The sequence below is a fragment of the Dunckerocampus dactyliophorus genome, chromosome 2 (genome assembly GCF_027744805.1).
Source record: "Dunckerocampus dactyliophorus isolate RoL2022-P2 chromosome 2, RoL_Ddac_1.1, whole genome shotgun sequence".
NCBI lineage: Eukaryota > Metazoa > Chordata > Actinopteri > Syngnathiformes > Syngnathidae > Dunckerocampus > Dunckerocampus dactyliophorus.
The window spans coordinates 8,102,654-8,119,083 of NC_072820.1; the positions used below are offsets into that span (position 1 = coordinate 8,102,654).

Sequence of the window (16,430 nt, forward strand, 5' to 3'; positions counted from 1 at the left end):
ATGCTGCCTGTTGCCGACGCGCAACTCTCTGGTTTTGCTGCCTTCGCCATCTTCGGTCATCCTGTAAGTCACTCTATCTTTATATTATACTCACATTGTACACATTGTGGGCCACACCATTTTTGATTCCGGGATGGGCAAACACTGAAAAATTCCTCATACAAAAGTGGGGGAAAACATATTTTTGTTAGTATGTCCATATGTTAGCTTTTATCATGATTTGCACATGTAGATATGCTAAGAAGTTATACTGTATATATATATACTGTATATATACTGTATAAAAGAAAGGTAATTCTAAATGAATGAAATATCCTTATTAAATATTTTGGGTCTTTACATAGTTTAATGTGCTGACAACAAATTCACACAAAAATTATCAACTGAAATCAAATATATTAACCCACGCAGGTCTGGATTTGGAGTCCCACTCAAAATTAAAGTGGAAGAAGACACCACCTTCATTTGAAATTGATTGTCAATCTGTGTTGCTTCCAAAGTGGACAGTTTGAAAAACGGCGCAGCAGTTTTGACTGAGTGTGAATTGAGTGTTCCCTTTTTTTGAGCAGCGTGCATGTTTATGTTTCAAAAAAACTGCATCTCATCTTTGTGATGCAGGTGAAAAAAAGCCTATTATTATTACGAACTTCCGTCTTTGCTCTCCCCCCCCGCCCCCCGGCCCCTTAGTTGCTGTTGTTTTTCAACTATTTCAATTTTCTTCTTGTCCATAATTTTAGAACTTTAGTCACAAAACATTTCGACCTTATTCCCATCATATTGTAAGTTTTCCCCCAACCTAGTTTTCCAAAAATGACAACTTTGTTTTGTTTGTTTCTCATAATATTATGACTTTTAAAAAAATAACGTCTTTTTTCTTTAATATTTCAACTTCATGCGACTAAATTATCCTCGTAATATTACCACGTTATTCTCGTAAAATCCCGACTTTTTCTCATTAGATTACAACTTTTTTTCCCTTAAATATTTTGCTTTATTTCTTGTGAAATAACTGCCGATTTTCCATGTTTGCTGTTTTGTTTTTTTGTCTTTTTAGAATGTATACCTCGGGCCACAAACACGTTCCACCTCCTCCACAGAGTTTCATGTAGTTTTTGCAGGACACTCAACCAACAAAAGAAAGACTTTTTACGCTTTTACCTTTCCGTTTCCACACTTAGCGGGTGTAATAAAGGATCCAAACATGACCATTTAGACTGAACACACACACATTAGAGTACAGTGTGGCCTTCGTATAACTGGACAGTTGCTTTCTCTTCATTGTGAAATCAGAATTCTGCAGAAACAAAGCTTGAATGTTCGTAAAAAACCTGCCCGCAAGAGTGACTTTGACTTTTCTTATCGCTGAGATGCTGAGAACATCAGCGAGTGACACTGAGCTATTTTATCTCGCTGCGACAGCAAAGCAGAAGATTCTGGTTCTGCTTTTTTTTTGTCATCTCACCGTTCATCATCAAAAGATTTTTGTACAGTACAGAAATGATATTAAAATGCCTCATTATGATTTTTTTTGTTCTTTTCTTTAGAACCCCAATTTCTATTGTTATTATTATTATACATGTGATGGCATTTAAATGTCAGTGTCAATTAAAAAATGATCTGGGGTGCTTTTTCCCTCAATGAACCAATGGAGCTTCAGGTTGTGCAGGGGCGTCAAACGGCAGCTGGCTACGTGGAGATGTTGCAGGGGCGTCCCTCATGACTGATGGTCCTTGTCTGCGTAGTAATGGCTGCGTTTTTCAACAAGAAAACGCTGCGGTTCATAATGCCTGCCTGACAAGGGACTTCTTCCAGAGGAGTAACCTCACTCTTTTGGACCATCATGCGTGTTGCCCATTTCTTCTTTTTGCATTTTTAAGCTCTGCTCTACTTAGAAGCTCTGTAAGATCCAAGAGTGCAAAATGTAAATTCTTGAAATTTTTCAACTGGTCTTCAACAGTCATTTTTGCACATGTATAGAGCTGTGTGTATATATATATATATATATATATATATATATATATATATATATATATATATATATATATATATATATATATATATATATATACATGTCATATTAATTACACCAGTACGCCTGTAAAGTTGTTAAAAAGTTTCCTCGTTAGTGGTTTTCTCTCTGGAGAAAAATGTCAATCTGTTTGTCCCTCAGTATTGAGTCGTTGCTGCCTGTTCCTGTTGGTTTAGCTGTCGTGTGCCTTCCAATGCAGCAGGGGGCGCTACTTTCTGAGGTGGCCTGTGGTTGAAGCATCTCAACGGGTAAAGTTCCCCCCGACAGTACGGAAGAGTGCCGTTGAATCCGAGAGGAAAGGTTGCAAAATACCCGTTAAAATGGTAAGAAAATGTAACGATATGTGATCGTATCCATCTGTGTCTATGAGAACGTGTAGAATGTTGACATTAGATAAGTGTTTGCAGCGGGTTAATGGTCGGATGGCGTGTGATAAATACCGGGGGTGGATTGCTTCCAGCGTGGCGCTTCAGTGCCTGACGAAACTCATCTGTTCGGCTAAACATTGAAGCCCGGTCACTTTTAAACCTAGCAAAGTCCCATTGCATGCATCAACAAGCACTCCAAAGTGTGTACTATTTACATAAAGTCGCCAATTTGACGCTTCTTTTTCCTGCTTGGCAGGCATTGATGAAAGCTTGATTTGTTTGCAGGGTTTCGTCAAAGTGGTGAAGAACAAGGCTTACTTCAAGAGATATGAAGTTAAATTCAGACGAAGGAGAGGTATTTATTGTTCAATAGTCACACAAGCTGATGTTTGTCATTCAGTATGATGAAACTTAATGTATATAGTGCCGAATTTCGTTAAAAGTAGGGTATATTGATGCAAATGTAAAACTATCACTATTATTTATTATGTCTTTGCCTTGTGTCAGTGTAGCCTCATGCTAATACTTGTTGTTTGTTCGTCCTAGAGGGCAAAACAGACTTCTATGCCCGCAAACGCTTGGTTGTACAAGACAAGAACAAGTACAACACACCCAAGTATCGTCTGATCGTTCGATTGTCCAACAGGGACATCTGCTGCCAGGTCAGCGGTTGAAAGATTTGACCTATTATTATGCTCTGACAAATTACTTCACTCTTTTTTTGTGTTTTTGTGTGTGTGTCTTGACAGATTGCCTATGCAAAAATTGAAGGCGACCACATTGTGTCTGCTGCGTACTCCCATGAGCTGCCTAAATATGGCATCCCTGTGGGTCTCACTAACTACGCTGCGGCGTACTGCACTGGGCTGCTGCTGGCCCGCAGGGTAAGGATGCACCAGTAAAGTGGCACTTGCCGTAAAACGGTCTTGATTAGATGGATTGTAGTTGTACTTCGCTGCTGGAATTTCACGGCTTCACTCTTTTCACGGTTTTTCAAAATAAATTAAGAAATTATGACTGCTTTTTGGTTGACTACGGCCTATTAGCCAACAAAACCCTGCATGTATAAGCCATTTATATGTATTCTTGGTTTAAATAAAGCATTTTCAAGCATAAACGTGTCGAAATGAACCAAAATACAAATATAAGCCATTCTGAAGATGTGAGATGTAATATTCTGCACTGGTCACTAGGTGTCAGTCATGTTACATTGATGAGACAACAGATGTACATGGGTCAGAAAACTCTCCAAATGCCAAAGCTATTCATTTTGACCTGGAGCTAATAGGATAGATGCATTTATGGTATGTCAAATGTTATATCTGCTTTGGGAATCGCTTCATCCTCCTAAGGAGTGTTTTTCTTTTTCCTAGTTGCTGCACAAGTTTGGCATGGATCAGGTATACGAGGGGCAGGTGGAGGTGACGGGCGACGAGTTCAATGTGGAGAGCGTGGACGGTCGTCCGGGGGCCTTCACCTGTTACCTGGATGCAGGCCTGGCCAGAACCACCACGGGAAACAAAGTGTTTGGAGCGCTGAAGGGGGCAGTGGACGGAGGACTGGCCATTCCTCACAGGTCAGCTGGAATATACTGTACAGTTGGACGTGATTGGCGACCTCTGAAGTCCACTGTGTGCTGCTTCTCGATGATGACCCAAAGCAGGCTGAGCTAAATGTGGTTGGTCCTTCATTTGCATTGGCTGATGTTTACTGTCATTTCAAGACGGGGCTGAGAGAAGCAACAATGGTTTATTCATCGTGTTAATTACCTGCTGAAGTTAGTTTATATCAGAGCACCGAAACTCCGAGACGCGTTGAACCGTTCATCATTCCGCTGCACACCACCAATCAACATGTGACACTTCTTCTCCCGTCTTGCTCCTAGCCTGAGACGCTTCCCCGGTTACGACACAGAGAGCAAAGATTTTAATGCCGAGGTGCATCGGAAACACATTATGGGCATGAACGTGGCCGACTACATGTCCTACCTGATGGAGGAGGACGAGGAGGCGTACAAGAGGCAGTTTTCTCGCTTCATCAAGAACGGAGTTGCACCTGACACGGTACGTTCAAGGAACGGGGACACATGGTGGTTACTCCGAGAGGGAATGAACTTTGTGGTGGCATTTTTTGTTTTTATCTATTCGACTAATCTCTCGTTTATTGCAGGTAATTGATTTTAGACCCGACTGTGATAAGTGAATTTCCGAGAAGTAGGATTCCCTTTGATAGATGAAATACTTTCATAGTTAAAGCATAGAAAGCCTGTTCAACATTCTAAATGCGGTTTTTGACATTCTTAGAGCCCTCTAGACATGAACTAACACCCCTATAGTCACCCTTACACTCGTATTACCCAATACAGTAGACATAATAATAGTAAATAAGCAGTTTGAGATATAAATAAGACTCGTGTTTGTGTGTGTTGCTGTAAATGTGTTCCGGTGGCGCGGACAGGAAGTGACGTCAGGGGTTCAGAGTCGAGTTTTAGCTTGGCGTGGGTTACGGCTGCAGCAGTAGCCTGTGTTTTTATTAGGGGTTATTGTGTCTATTGTGAGAATTTAAAACTGCAATGAAAGCCTGCTGTTCAAACCTGGTGCTCATGTGTCTCTCAAAACATTACTGACCCCTAGTGACCAGTGTGGAATACGACATAACATCACAGCGTCTTTGATTTAGTGCATTTAGCCATTTTTATGCTTGAAAACACTACATTTAGGCAAGAAATACGTACAGTTTGCTTCAGTATGCACATTTTTTTGTAGTAATGGGTGGTATTCAACCATGAAACAGTGCGATTTATTAATCTAATTTTGAAAAAACGTGAGTGAAGCTGTGAAATTGGAACCGTAAAGTGTCTTCATTTTGTAAAATGAAGACAGCGTTTTGCGGTTTCAACATTTAAGCGTTTTTTCTTGGCATTGTGACAGGGGCAGCGTTGCAGCTTGAGAAAAATAAAGAACCTTTTTTTTTTTTAAATCGGCTAATCGTACTTCAGTTATGTTAAAGGCCAAAATCAATGGATTTTAATTCCCAGCGTGAGAGTAAAGTCAGCAGAAAACTGAGAAACTGAGCTCCAGAAAATCAGGCTTTTGGGGGAGTAGAAGAAGCTAATCAAAACTGATGTGCAAGGACAGGCCACACGGATATTTTTTTTAAATAAATGTGTCGATTATTGTGGTCAAGTCAAATTATTTGTTTGACTTGATGTTGCAGCTGCTGGAATTAGTTGCTATTTGTCCACCAGGGTGCACAGTCCGTTTGAAACAGGGTTTTTATTTTTTTTCTTCCTGATGGAAAGGAAATTAAAGTTGGCTCTTAGCAGCTGAAACCGCTAAACATGCAGTTTTTCTACACACAAGTATCACAATCAAATTAACTGTTATTTGTAAGCACAAATGATGACTCATCCGTTTTTTTACCCATCCTGGCACTGCTTCTCTGATGGTCCCGACGTTGCTGAGCAAAACGTACGGGTGATGTTGGCTTTCGTTTCAAGACGGGACTGAGAGGAGCATAATTGAGCGCGACACACTGACAGGGCGTTTACTTGTGTTCTTTTCAGGTAGAGGAAATGTACAAGAAAGCACATGCCGCCATCAGAGCAAACCCTGTTCACGAAAAGAAACCTAAAAGAGAAGTCCAAAAGAAGAGGTAGGTGTTATTTTTGTGTTTTATTTTCTTTCAAATGAAGTGACACAACCTCGCATGCCTCACATGGAAATTTTGGCTTTGTGACGTGAAGCCAAGTCACGCAACAGGTGAAAAATGGCCGCTTCCCCAGTCACCGCTAACTGTCCTGAATGCTAATGGCGGTTCTTGCTCCTCTTTCTGGGCAGGTGGAATCGCTCCAAGTTGTCTCTGGCGCAAAGGAAGGACCGCGTCGCCCAGAAAAAAGCCAGCTTCTTACGAGCGCAAGAACGGGAAGCAGGGGACGGTTAGCGTTAGCTCCATATGCAACACTAGTAAATTTGTTACAAACTCGACTCTTTGTTGTGTCTTCAGTGATACTTGGAGGAATGCTGGTGACAGTTTATTCCTTCACATTGGTCCCATTGCACATTTTACTTTACCCACTTAATGACTCAAAAAGAAAGAAGGCAGGTGATATGATATTTAAAACAAAAAAACGCAAAATTGTCATTGTGCAAAATCATGCGTTAACATCTTTGTCCACCCAGCAGCACACAACTTTCTGGGTATCATGGCGCATTTTACAAGTTTACAAAGTTACTTCATTATCAGGTGTGTCTTTAGTGTCGAGCACACTGTATATACAGCGTTCAATTCATAAAGATCTTCACTCGTGTGTAACATTCAGCAGATGATTTCAGCATGTTTTCTATGGCACTGTGATGGGTCAAACCCAAAAGTGATACAGTACATTTTCTCGTGGAAAAATACAACATTCACAAATGACTACACATCTCTGTGATCAAGACGATTGATATTCACCTTCTTTCGCATCATTAATGACCAAGGCATCAAAAGGAGGCAGTGTCACCAGGTGATGATTGTGCTTCTTCCTAGTAGATTTGGCCACCTGAAATGTCCCACCGGTTACTGACGGTCATCAAGTAACCGTGAACAATGCACAGTCCCAAACGCAATACATTTTTTTCACCCTGGCTTTGTCAAAAGTAAGCATGCAAAAACTGTCACATTAGACATGGATTCTTCATATCGTCATACTCACTGAAAGCGATATAAATTGAAAAAAAAAAAAAAAAACAGGAAAAGGTCCAACACATGATTGGATAGTCTTCAATACGCCTCCCAGCTATGGTTTATCCAGCAGTAATATTTTGTCCAATTCTGTCAGTATTCATTTAAAGCATCACTAGTCGGTTTTCCAGCTGCTGAAGCTATGCTAAATGGGGACAAGTATTTGGACACCTGCCCACAAGACGGGGGTGGAAATATAACAAAACTAAAGCAACAATGGAAAAGTTGGCAGTAATTTTGCAATGAGAAGATGTCATCTTATGAGAATAACGTATGATATAAGGAAATATAACATTTTAGTTGCATAAAGTTGAAATATTAAAGTTATTTTAATTCGAAGTCACAATATGAGAAATTAAAAGTCAATTTTGGAACATTAGGTTGGAGGAAAAGTTATAAAAAAGTTGAATTTGGGGGAAAAAAATGGGAAAGAAAGCAAAAACTAAATGTCATACGCCATTTTTCAGTACGTTTTCTTTTGTGGAAAAAGTTTGGACACCCCTGCTCTTAAGACTTGTAGGGATTGACAGCACATTTGTGAGGGCCTGGCTCACTCAGATTTCATTATGATTGCTGCACCGAGCAAAGACTGGCAGCTTGTTGGTTTGCATGTGTAAATGATTCTTATATTTGTGTCAATAGGGTAATTAAGTGAGAGTGATGTCTCAATACTTATGCCCATATAGTATATCAAGGCGGTATAATTTAATTCAACAGCATTGTTACCACCTCAGCTCCTCCTGGTCATGAGTCCTTGGTGTGTGAGATCTGTCTCCACAGCAGAGCCTTCAGGTTGTTGAGGAGAAGCGAATGCTCCATGTTCATCTGCCCAGCGTCCCCCTTGAGGGCCATGCAGGCATACAGCTGCCTCTCCAGCTCTTCCCTCAGCGCAGACGGCGCCCCGTGCAGGAGGTAGTCCTTCAGCACGGTGCACGCTTTGGCCAAATTTGGCCGCACCGGCTCCTCCCTGCACCGTTTATCTGACATGTCACATGACGTCCAGCAGTCCACCCCGTACACACAGTCGGCGTCCGTGTCACACCTGAGCGCCCGCATGCTGCGCCGAAACTGGCTTTCGGGCACCACGGTGCGGGGGTTGGTGAGACGCAGCTCGTGGCCGTCGGTGTAGCCGAAGTGCACCGCCGCCAGGTCGCAGATGAGGAAGCTGCCGTAGGTCCCATGGAAGATGTCCTCCACCAGCTCCAGCAGGCCCATGGAGATCTTAGCCTTGCGGGGCCACGAGGGGGTGAACCACTGGTCCATCGTGCGCTGTAAGCCGCTGGGCACCCAGGACACAAGCGGCCAGGGTGCGGAGAAACCATATAGCGGGGCATGGGGGACACGTTCGGTCATGTAGAGGTCGCCGCAGTAGCCAAGAAGACGGGGAGTGTGTCCACGCTCCTGAAGCAGCAGGCCAAGAAGCACCTGAAAGAACCACAAAAAATGTACAGTTGGCCGGAACAATTTAAATATTAATGTAAAAAGAAATCTTTGAAAATAAAAAAAATATTTATGTCAAACAAGGATTTTAAAATGATAACCATAACTGCCGTTTTAGTGCACTACTTTGTAGCAACCAGTTGAGGCGCTGTCCATTCAGTATGGGTGATTGGCGATACCAGATTTGATTTTTTTTTAAATTCGAAACAATACCGATTACATTTTTTTAATATATTTTTTTCCCCCCGATACTGAAGACATTTTTGGCAAAGTACCAGACATTTAACAACTTTAATGTGCATTTTTCCACATTACATGTCATAAGAAATGATTTGTCTTTTTACACAACGTAAACTAAAGTTCCATTGTTTAGTGTAATTGCTACCATTAGGGGATAAAGATGTCCGCTTAAAAAAATCACAATAATCTTATAAAGGTGAAAACTCTGCAATCAATCAATATCATCTTCCGTATCTGGTATTTATGATCAAAACTGAAGTTGATTACAATATTTATGTACAAAAAAGTAAGCTGCACAGTGTAAAAAATAGAGCAGTATGTGATTTGTGCTTGGAATATCACAAGTAGCTTAATAGTAGTTTAGTACTACCCCAGCACCAGTCACCACTCTTCTGGTCGGTGGTCACGTGACATGAATGGATTAGTTATGTTCCTCGTGACAATTTGATCAAATCCCCATCTCTTCTTCTTACCTCATCCATCTGCAGGAGGGCCCACGCAGAGCGAGCTTCTGGCAGAGACACCTTTCCATCTTTGTTGCCGTCCGCCACAGACAGGATGACACTGACCAGACCGGCGAGATTGGCCTGATCTCCAAGCTTGGACTACAAGAGGTCAGAGAGACACAAATGTCAGACGAAACAACCACTGGAGAAGATGACATCATTACGAGCCGTTTATTAGGGCGACAGCATGTTTGTCACACTTAAATGTTTCAGATCACCAAACAAATTGAAATACTAGTCAGTGACAACACAACTCAACACAAAATGACAAAATGCAGTTTTTAAATGAAACTTTTATTAAGGGAGGAAAAAAAATCCAAACCTACATGGCCCTGTGTGAACAAGTGATTGTCCCCCTCGTCCCCCCCAACCACCACCACCCCGCCCCCCACAATCTGAACTGCAGGCCTCACTTGCCTCAGTTAAGGTCAGTGTTCATGGCTGCATGGCAGAGTTCCAACACGAAAACCACTCCTGAAAAGAACATCAAGGCTCGGCTCAATTTTGCCAGAAAACATCTTGATGATCCCCAAGAGCTTTGAGAAAATACTCTGGTCTGACTAGACAAATGTTGGAACTTTTTGGAGGGTGTGTGTCCCATTATATCTGGTGTGAAAGGAACGCCGCATTTCAGAAAAAGAACATCATACCAACAGTAAAATATGGTGGTGGTAGTGTGATGGTCTGGGGCTTTTTTTGCTGCTTCAGGACCTGGAAGACTTGCTGTGATAAATGGAACCATGAATTCTGCTGTCTACCAAAAAATCCTGAAGGAGAATGTACGGCCATCTGTTCGTGACCTCGAACTCGCGTTCTGCAGCAGGACAATGATCCAAAACACACCAGCAAGTCCACCTCTGAATGGCTGAAGAAAAACAAAATGAAGACTTTGAAGTGACCTAGTGAAAGTCCTGACCTGAATCCTACTGAGATGCTGTGGCATGACCTTAAAAAGGTGCCTCATGCTGGAAAACCCTCCAATGTGGCTGAATGACAACAATTCTGCAAAGTTGAGTGGGCCAAAATTCCTCCACAGCGTTTTAAGAGACTCATTGCAACGCTTGATTGCAATTGTTGCTGCTAAGGGTGGCCCAACCAGTTATTAGGTTTAGGGGGCAATCACTTTTCCACACAGGACCTTGGAGGTTTGGATTATCTTCTCCCTTACTAAATAAAAGTTTCATTTAAAAACTGAATTTTGTGTTCAGTTGTGTTGTCATTGAGTAATATTTACTGTATGTTTGTTTGATGATCCGAAATGTCTAAGTGTGACAAACATGCAAAAAAAGAAAGAAAGAAAGAAATCACACCACTGTACATGCAGGATGGAGGAGCTTATTCATTTGGTATGAATGCCATTTTTTCATTTTTACCTTGAGGTGATTAAAGACCATCTCTCTGAACTTCTCCACCGACGTGCCTCGAGTGGGAGTGTCGAACACGGGGGCCTCCCTCCGCGGCTCCAGCTCCTCGCCCATCTCGTAGTGTACAACTCTGCCCAAATTACAGCGAATGATTCCTTCATGGTCTCCCCAGCTTCCAGTATACACCTGAAAGACAGCGGCATTCGTCTGGAGAAACCATGGCTGAGCTAAATGAAGAGTCGGTCGGAGGGTCTTCTACCTGGTTGTTTGGGAGGGCTGACAGACATCTGCTCATGTAGAAGGTCTCCTTGTCACACAGGCTGCTGCAGGCCGAGCCGTCGATGATTCCCTTCCTGTATTTGTCACACTTGCAGGACGAGAAACACAGTAAGCATGGCCACCTTAACTAACAGGTTGCAATCGCTACAACGAGGTCAGACTGCATCCTGAGATCAAACCACGGTCTAACCAGAATAACCGGATTGGTGATGCAGGTGTTGTAAACCTTTTTACCACATCCTTGTTTCCCTTCACCTTGTTCACGGCACGTGAAAGGCCAATAAAGCAACATTATCCCTGTTAAGGTAAACGGACTTATTTGAAAATATGCTGTTAAATGTTTAACGCTAATGGCTATCATGTCTTAAGATGACCATAATGATGATACTGCAGCGGAACACGTTCATGTCGAAGTCCCTTACAGCAGGGGTGCCCAAAGTGCGGCCCGGGGGCCATTTGCGGCCCGCGGATGTATTTTTATTGGCCCGCCCCACATTCTAAAAATATAATTTAACAAGAAAAAAAACAATAACAGCAAAAAAAAAAAAGAAAAAAAGAATAAAGTCAAAATATAAACAGAAAATCTCAATCTAACGAGAAAATGTCATAATTTTTACGAGAATAATGTTGTAATATTGTGAGGAAAGCTAACGGCATTTTTGTAGCACAAAGTTGAAATTTTAAGAAGACATTTTTGTTGAAGTTGTAATTTAATAAGAAACAAAACAACAAAGCAAGTTGTAATTTTTGGAAAAATTAGATTGCAGAAAAAGCTATAATGTTACGAGAATGAAAATAAAACAATACAAACATTATGGGAATGAAGACAGAATTACGAAAAGATCATTTACAAAGAGAAAGTTGATAAAGCTGGAAAATTGAAAAACACAACAGCAGGAATGGAAAAAAAAACGCTACTGATGTACGTCTATCATAACCTTGATACGATATGACGATAATGGCGCTACTGATGTACGTCTATCATAACCTTGATACGATATGACGATAATGGCGCTACTGATGTACGTCTATCATAACCTTGATACGATATGACGATAATGGCGCTACTGATGTACGTCTATCATAACCTTGATACGATATGACGATAATGGCGCTACTGATGTACGTCTGTCATAAACCTTGATACCGAAATGATGGATGGTTCAAAGGAAATGTTAATTGTTACCTACTGAGCATTAAACAAGGCAGGCTAAATCACAAAAAGAGCCTGACGGTCCCATGGACAAAGCCACCCAAGCATTGACAAGCTCTAACAACGTCAAAGGTGTACGCATTTCAAAAATCAATGAGAGTCCCACAATGCAGACCACACAAACACAAGCTAATCAATAACTCACAATGGCGTTTTTGCACTGGTGCCCTCTGCACAGCTCCGTGTAGGCCGAGTATTGCACATAGAGCACCCAGCTCCCCACCAGCACCGTCAGCCAAGTGAGGAACAAGTACTTCACCCTGACAAAGGAGATACGAGCCTGCAAAGGACAAGAACAAATGAAAGCATGGATGATGGGCTTGAATCCTGAAAAGGTTGCGGACTACTTCCCAAGAGGCCTCACTGCTTTTTTTTTTTTTTTTTTTTTGGAGTGTTTGGGTTAACAATTAATTGGTAGGCCCTCTCTGACGGCTAAAATCAGCATTTTAACACTCTCATGGTGCCGATTGATCCGGTGTCTCGTGCTGCTTGTCACTTCCTTGTCAAATCACATTAGTGCTTTTGTCACGGGATGCGCACATCACATGTCTTACAGACGTCATTGTGACATTACGGAAAGTTAGTACACTTGGGCATGGCGGGAAAAACAACCAACAATACGATAGAAATTAAACTTTATATTAATTAGAGTAGCCCGTGTGCAGCTCTGAAAGCAGTGTAGCTTCACAAGTGAGGACACCTCACCGTCAATGTCCTAATTGTGTCCAAAAGTGTTAATATTTCAGGTGAGTGCCATTACACTGCCTTAATCCTCTTGGACATTGAATTGACCAGTGATACACATGTTTTTCCAGAAATGATGACATCACTGGTGGAGCTCGACACCTTGCGGCGTGCAGGTCAGGAGACCATCAACGTCACCCTCGGCTTCCTCATCAATACATTTGTCATCTTGGAGGTGTGTTTGGACTCGTTATCGTGTTGGAAAACTGCCACGCTGCCCAGTTTCCCCAAGGGAGGGGATCATGATCTGCTTCAGAATGTCACCGTACGTGTTGGAGTTCATGTTTCCCTCAAGGAGCCGCAACTCCCCAGTGCCGGCAGGACTCGTGCAGCCCCAGAGCATGACGCTACCGTCAGGCAAGACACAATTTGTACTCACTTGTGTTGCCAGCTGTTTCAGTGGATAGTGAATCTATGTAAGCTGTACGCTGGCTAGTAGGGGTTTCATGAGATGGGATGATGCACGAGATTGAGAGGAAACAAGATTTTAACGTTATTTTTTCTAAGTACAATGAAAAAATATGGACAAACAAACTTTTTCTGAATTTAAGAGTCACAAACAATACTGGTGCGTTTTGAAATGTTTAAAGACCTACAAATGGATGCGCTAAACGACATTTTTTTTAGACCAAATAAACCACTATCGCTATGATTATATTAAATAATAATAATAATAGATCATAATAATGCAATATTTCCTGTAATATGTCATCTTTTACTCCGTAAAGTTGTGGAATTGCCGTTAGTGACATGTATTTTATCACAGGCAATTCGTACTGTTTAACGTTTGTAGCATTTCTTGAAATGCTGGCTTTTCCACAGAATTAAAGAGCAGCATTTCTTTGGCGATGCATTAAACTACACGCTCTGTTCCGTTTTGTATTTACTTTGCCGATCAAATGTCTCCTTGAGTGTTGACTGTTGGTGTGTTGTTTTTTTTCCCAGTTTGGAAAACTGGGTTAGGTGGATATGTTTAGGTGGGCAAGTTTGTTTTGTTTAAGTTGCCACCACTTCTGAACAAATTCGGCATTGTGGCTTGTTTGTGTTGATGGGCTCACCTTGCTCATTATAATATTCCCACATGGGGGCTGTGGCATATGGCTTTGCAATATTCTTTTTTGTTTTCTAATTCCGACTACATGCATTGCTCCTCATGAGGCTCCACTCTTTTGCTGTGTGTGTGCTAGAGGCCCCGCCTCCCCCCACCGAGACAAAGCGACTGTATGACTGACAAGAGGTCTCACTCTGTCTCACAACGTCACAAGCCGCTGTCCTGTGAAGCGTCTCGGTGCTGAACCGATGCACAGACTGAACCCTTTTCCAAAACAGACATGCATGCACATGGCAGTGTATGGGGTCTGGCAAAAATCCATCCATCCATCCATTTTCTATGCCGCTTGTCTCACTAGGGTCTCGGTCGGGCAAAATCATGGAGTTCATTTTCCTTTATCGTGTGATTAATTTATTATCGTGGCACAGTTTTTTCCTGAAAAAGAAATCTTGTTACAGTTTGATCTCATGACACCCCTACCGACTAGTCTGAAGTATACACAAGTTTCATTTCCATCATATCGTCCCTTGAGAAACACTGTGATAAACATGGGTACAAGGTACGCCGTGTACTCACTTTGGTGAGATATTACTGCAGCAATGTCATGATTCTGTGACAACATGCAGCCAGCACGCAGGCAGGGACCGTTTCTAGGCTGTGCTAATATTCCACTGTATTAACAGATCATACCTGGGTCATGCTAATTCCAGTCTTTATAGATTACACACACACACACACACACATGACCTTTGTTGTTGTTTTTGAATGACAAAACATGTAATGAGGACTGAAAGGTGGGGGAAAACCACTGCATCCGCATTGACCCATATTCCTTTAAGAGCACTTTTGAGTGGTAACTGGAGACACACAGCTCCTGTGCAGAGCTGATGAATGGTGGGCCTCCAGGGAGGAGAGTGGGCGGGTAGCAGGAGAGAACATGGAACATCACATGGTGTGACTATTTGCTATTCAATATACAGACAATATGACAACACAAAGGGCATTCTTTGCAAGTGACTGTCCTGATAATCATCAACAAATTGAACATAAAATGTGCAAACACATAATGTTGACATGTTAAATATGTAAAAGACTTCCCTGACACTACATAGGGTACCTTCGGGGAATACAATGCCAGAATGTGGAAAAACCTGTGGTTGCATAGTGAAGACACTACAGGGCACATGGGTGCAAGTATGCAAAACATCTCAAAACAAAAAGTGTTCGTGCAAACTGCTATGTTTGCAATTGTGTTTGGTAACTCGCCTTGTTAATCCTCATGACTTGTTTAGTGAATTCTCGCCGCAAAAAGACCACTGAGTATCATGTTCGTTTGTTGCCGGGCAACCTGTTGCTCAGTCAGCGATCACCATGCTTTACTTTCACCTAGAACATTTTCAACATCGTTTTACTTTTTAAAAACAATATATGCATCTCGCTTATTGGTTTTGGCTGAGAGAAGACTTTTTCTGTCATGTCTTCAATGCTGGGGAACTGCATTGCAGAGGGAGCAGGCAAGCCTCCAACTGGGTCAATCTTATACTTCCCAAGATTTTCAGCACTTTAAGATTTTGAATTATTAACCTCCTTGGATTATAAAACCACATTGTAAGTCCCCTGTACATGCAGGTTAAACTGCCTCTAATGTGTCATCTGATATATGAAGCGTATTCGTCCATCAACATTCTTCAGGTATACTGAAACCATGCAGGATGTTTACTGCCAACAGTCCTCCTGATGTGGCACACCACAAACCCCATTATCACACACTGCCACTTTTAGAAAGACACAGAGCAACATTACCTGGAAATAGAAGGACTTCTTCACCCAGGCCCGTGGAAACAGCCCCTTCGCCATCACAAAAATAGATCATCTCAATACGTGGACTTGGCTGAAGGAGACCGTCATTCAAAAGCCACAGCAGGAGGCGTCTGCTAATGAGTTGAAGATGTCTCGCCTCGCTTGTAAAATGTACATTCACGCACGTACATTATTCCTGTTGATTTTGTCCCAGTGTGCAATGCTCTGTCTGCACGTTCGCGCTTCGCTCCAGCTGCAGCGGCTGTGTTTCCAGCAAAGCAACTTCTTAATGCCTCCAGCAGAAAACAGCGCAGGCTCGGGTCAATGCGCAGGCGCGGTGTGAAGCGTTGAAAAACGTTTGGTAGTTACAACATTGTCAATGAAACTGAGTCGAGTATGTGTGTCAAAATGCATTCACCGGTGACACATGGTATGCTGTAAGGTAGCGTTATAGTTCTAGAGTAAGTGACAGTCTGAAGCTGTGTTGGCGACTGTGTATTTGAATAAACTTCTACCTTTCCCAATAACCGTGTTACGTGAATGTTACATTATTAATTCGGGTAACAGTAAATTAATTTTTCAAGGCTGCTTAATTTAGTACCGCTGTTTTGTGGAAATTATATCAATGGCGATATCACTTCCGGTCAAATGTACCACTGACATTAATCTAT

At 42.0% G+C, this 16,430-nt stretch overlaps 2 protein-coding genes across 6 annotated transcripts in view; one reads left to right on the forward strand and one right to left on the reverse strand.

Moving 5' to 3' along the window:
- rpl5a (ribosomal protein L5a) overlaps window positions 1-16,231 on the forward strand; it is a 26,217-nt gene extending 9,986 nt beyond the window's left edge. The window contains exons 2-11 of one of the 4 annotated variants that reach the window (XR_008569480.1): window positions 1-63; window positions 2,229-2,352; window positions 2,683-2,752; window positions 2,944-3,059; window positions 3,147-3,281; window positions 3,771-3,973; window positions 4,283-4,460; window positions 5,963-6,051; window positions 6,237-11,166; window positions 12,980-16,231. Coding sequence is in view for 3 of the 4 variants with exons in the window: in XM_054766783.1 (XP_054622758.1) it covers window positions 1-63; window positions 2,206-2,352; window positions 2,683-2,752; window positions 2,944-3,059; window positions 3,147-3,281; window positions 3,771-3,973; window positions 4,283-4,460; window positions 5,963-6,051; window positions 6,237-6,339 (1,104 nt within the window). In the remaining variant the exon portion in view is untranslated. Of the gene's footprint in view, window positions 64-2,205; window positions 2,353-2,682; window positions 2,753-2,943; window positions 3,060-3,146; window positions 3,282-3,770; window positions 3,974-4,282; window positions 4,461-5,962; window positions 6,052-6,236; window positions 11,935-12,979 lie in introns of those variants that run through there. The other 3 variants (XM_054766782.1, XM_054766783.1, XM_054766784.1) reach the window with 3 other exon arrangements.
- On the reverse strand, window positions 6,037-16,355 carry dipk1aa (divergent protein kinase domain 1Aa). Of its 2 annotated transcripts, XM_054766779.1 has the most exons (6): window positions 15,763-16,353; window positions 12,310-12,444; window positions 10,932-11,039; window positions 10,682-10,858; window positions 9,276-9,407; window positions 6,038-8,547 (listed from the first exon to the last, which is right to left on the reverse strand). In XM_054766779.1, the coding sequence occupies exons 1-6, from the start codon at window positions 15,814-15,816 to the stop codon at window positions 7,867-7,869; spliced, it is 1,287 nt and encodes a 428-aa protein (XP_054622754.1). In that variant the 5' UTR covers window positions 15,817-16,353; the 3' UTR covers window positions 6,038-7,866. The 2 variants fall into 2 exon arrangements, with proteins under 2 accessions (XP_054622755.1, XP_054622754.1); XM_054766780.1 differs by lacking the exon at window positions 12,310-12,444 and having other exon boundaries at window positions 6,037-8,547; window positions 15,763-16,355.
- Between the last annotated feature and the right edge of the window lie 75 nt (window positions 16,356-16,430).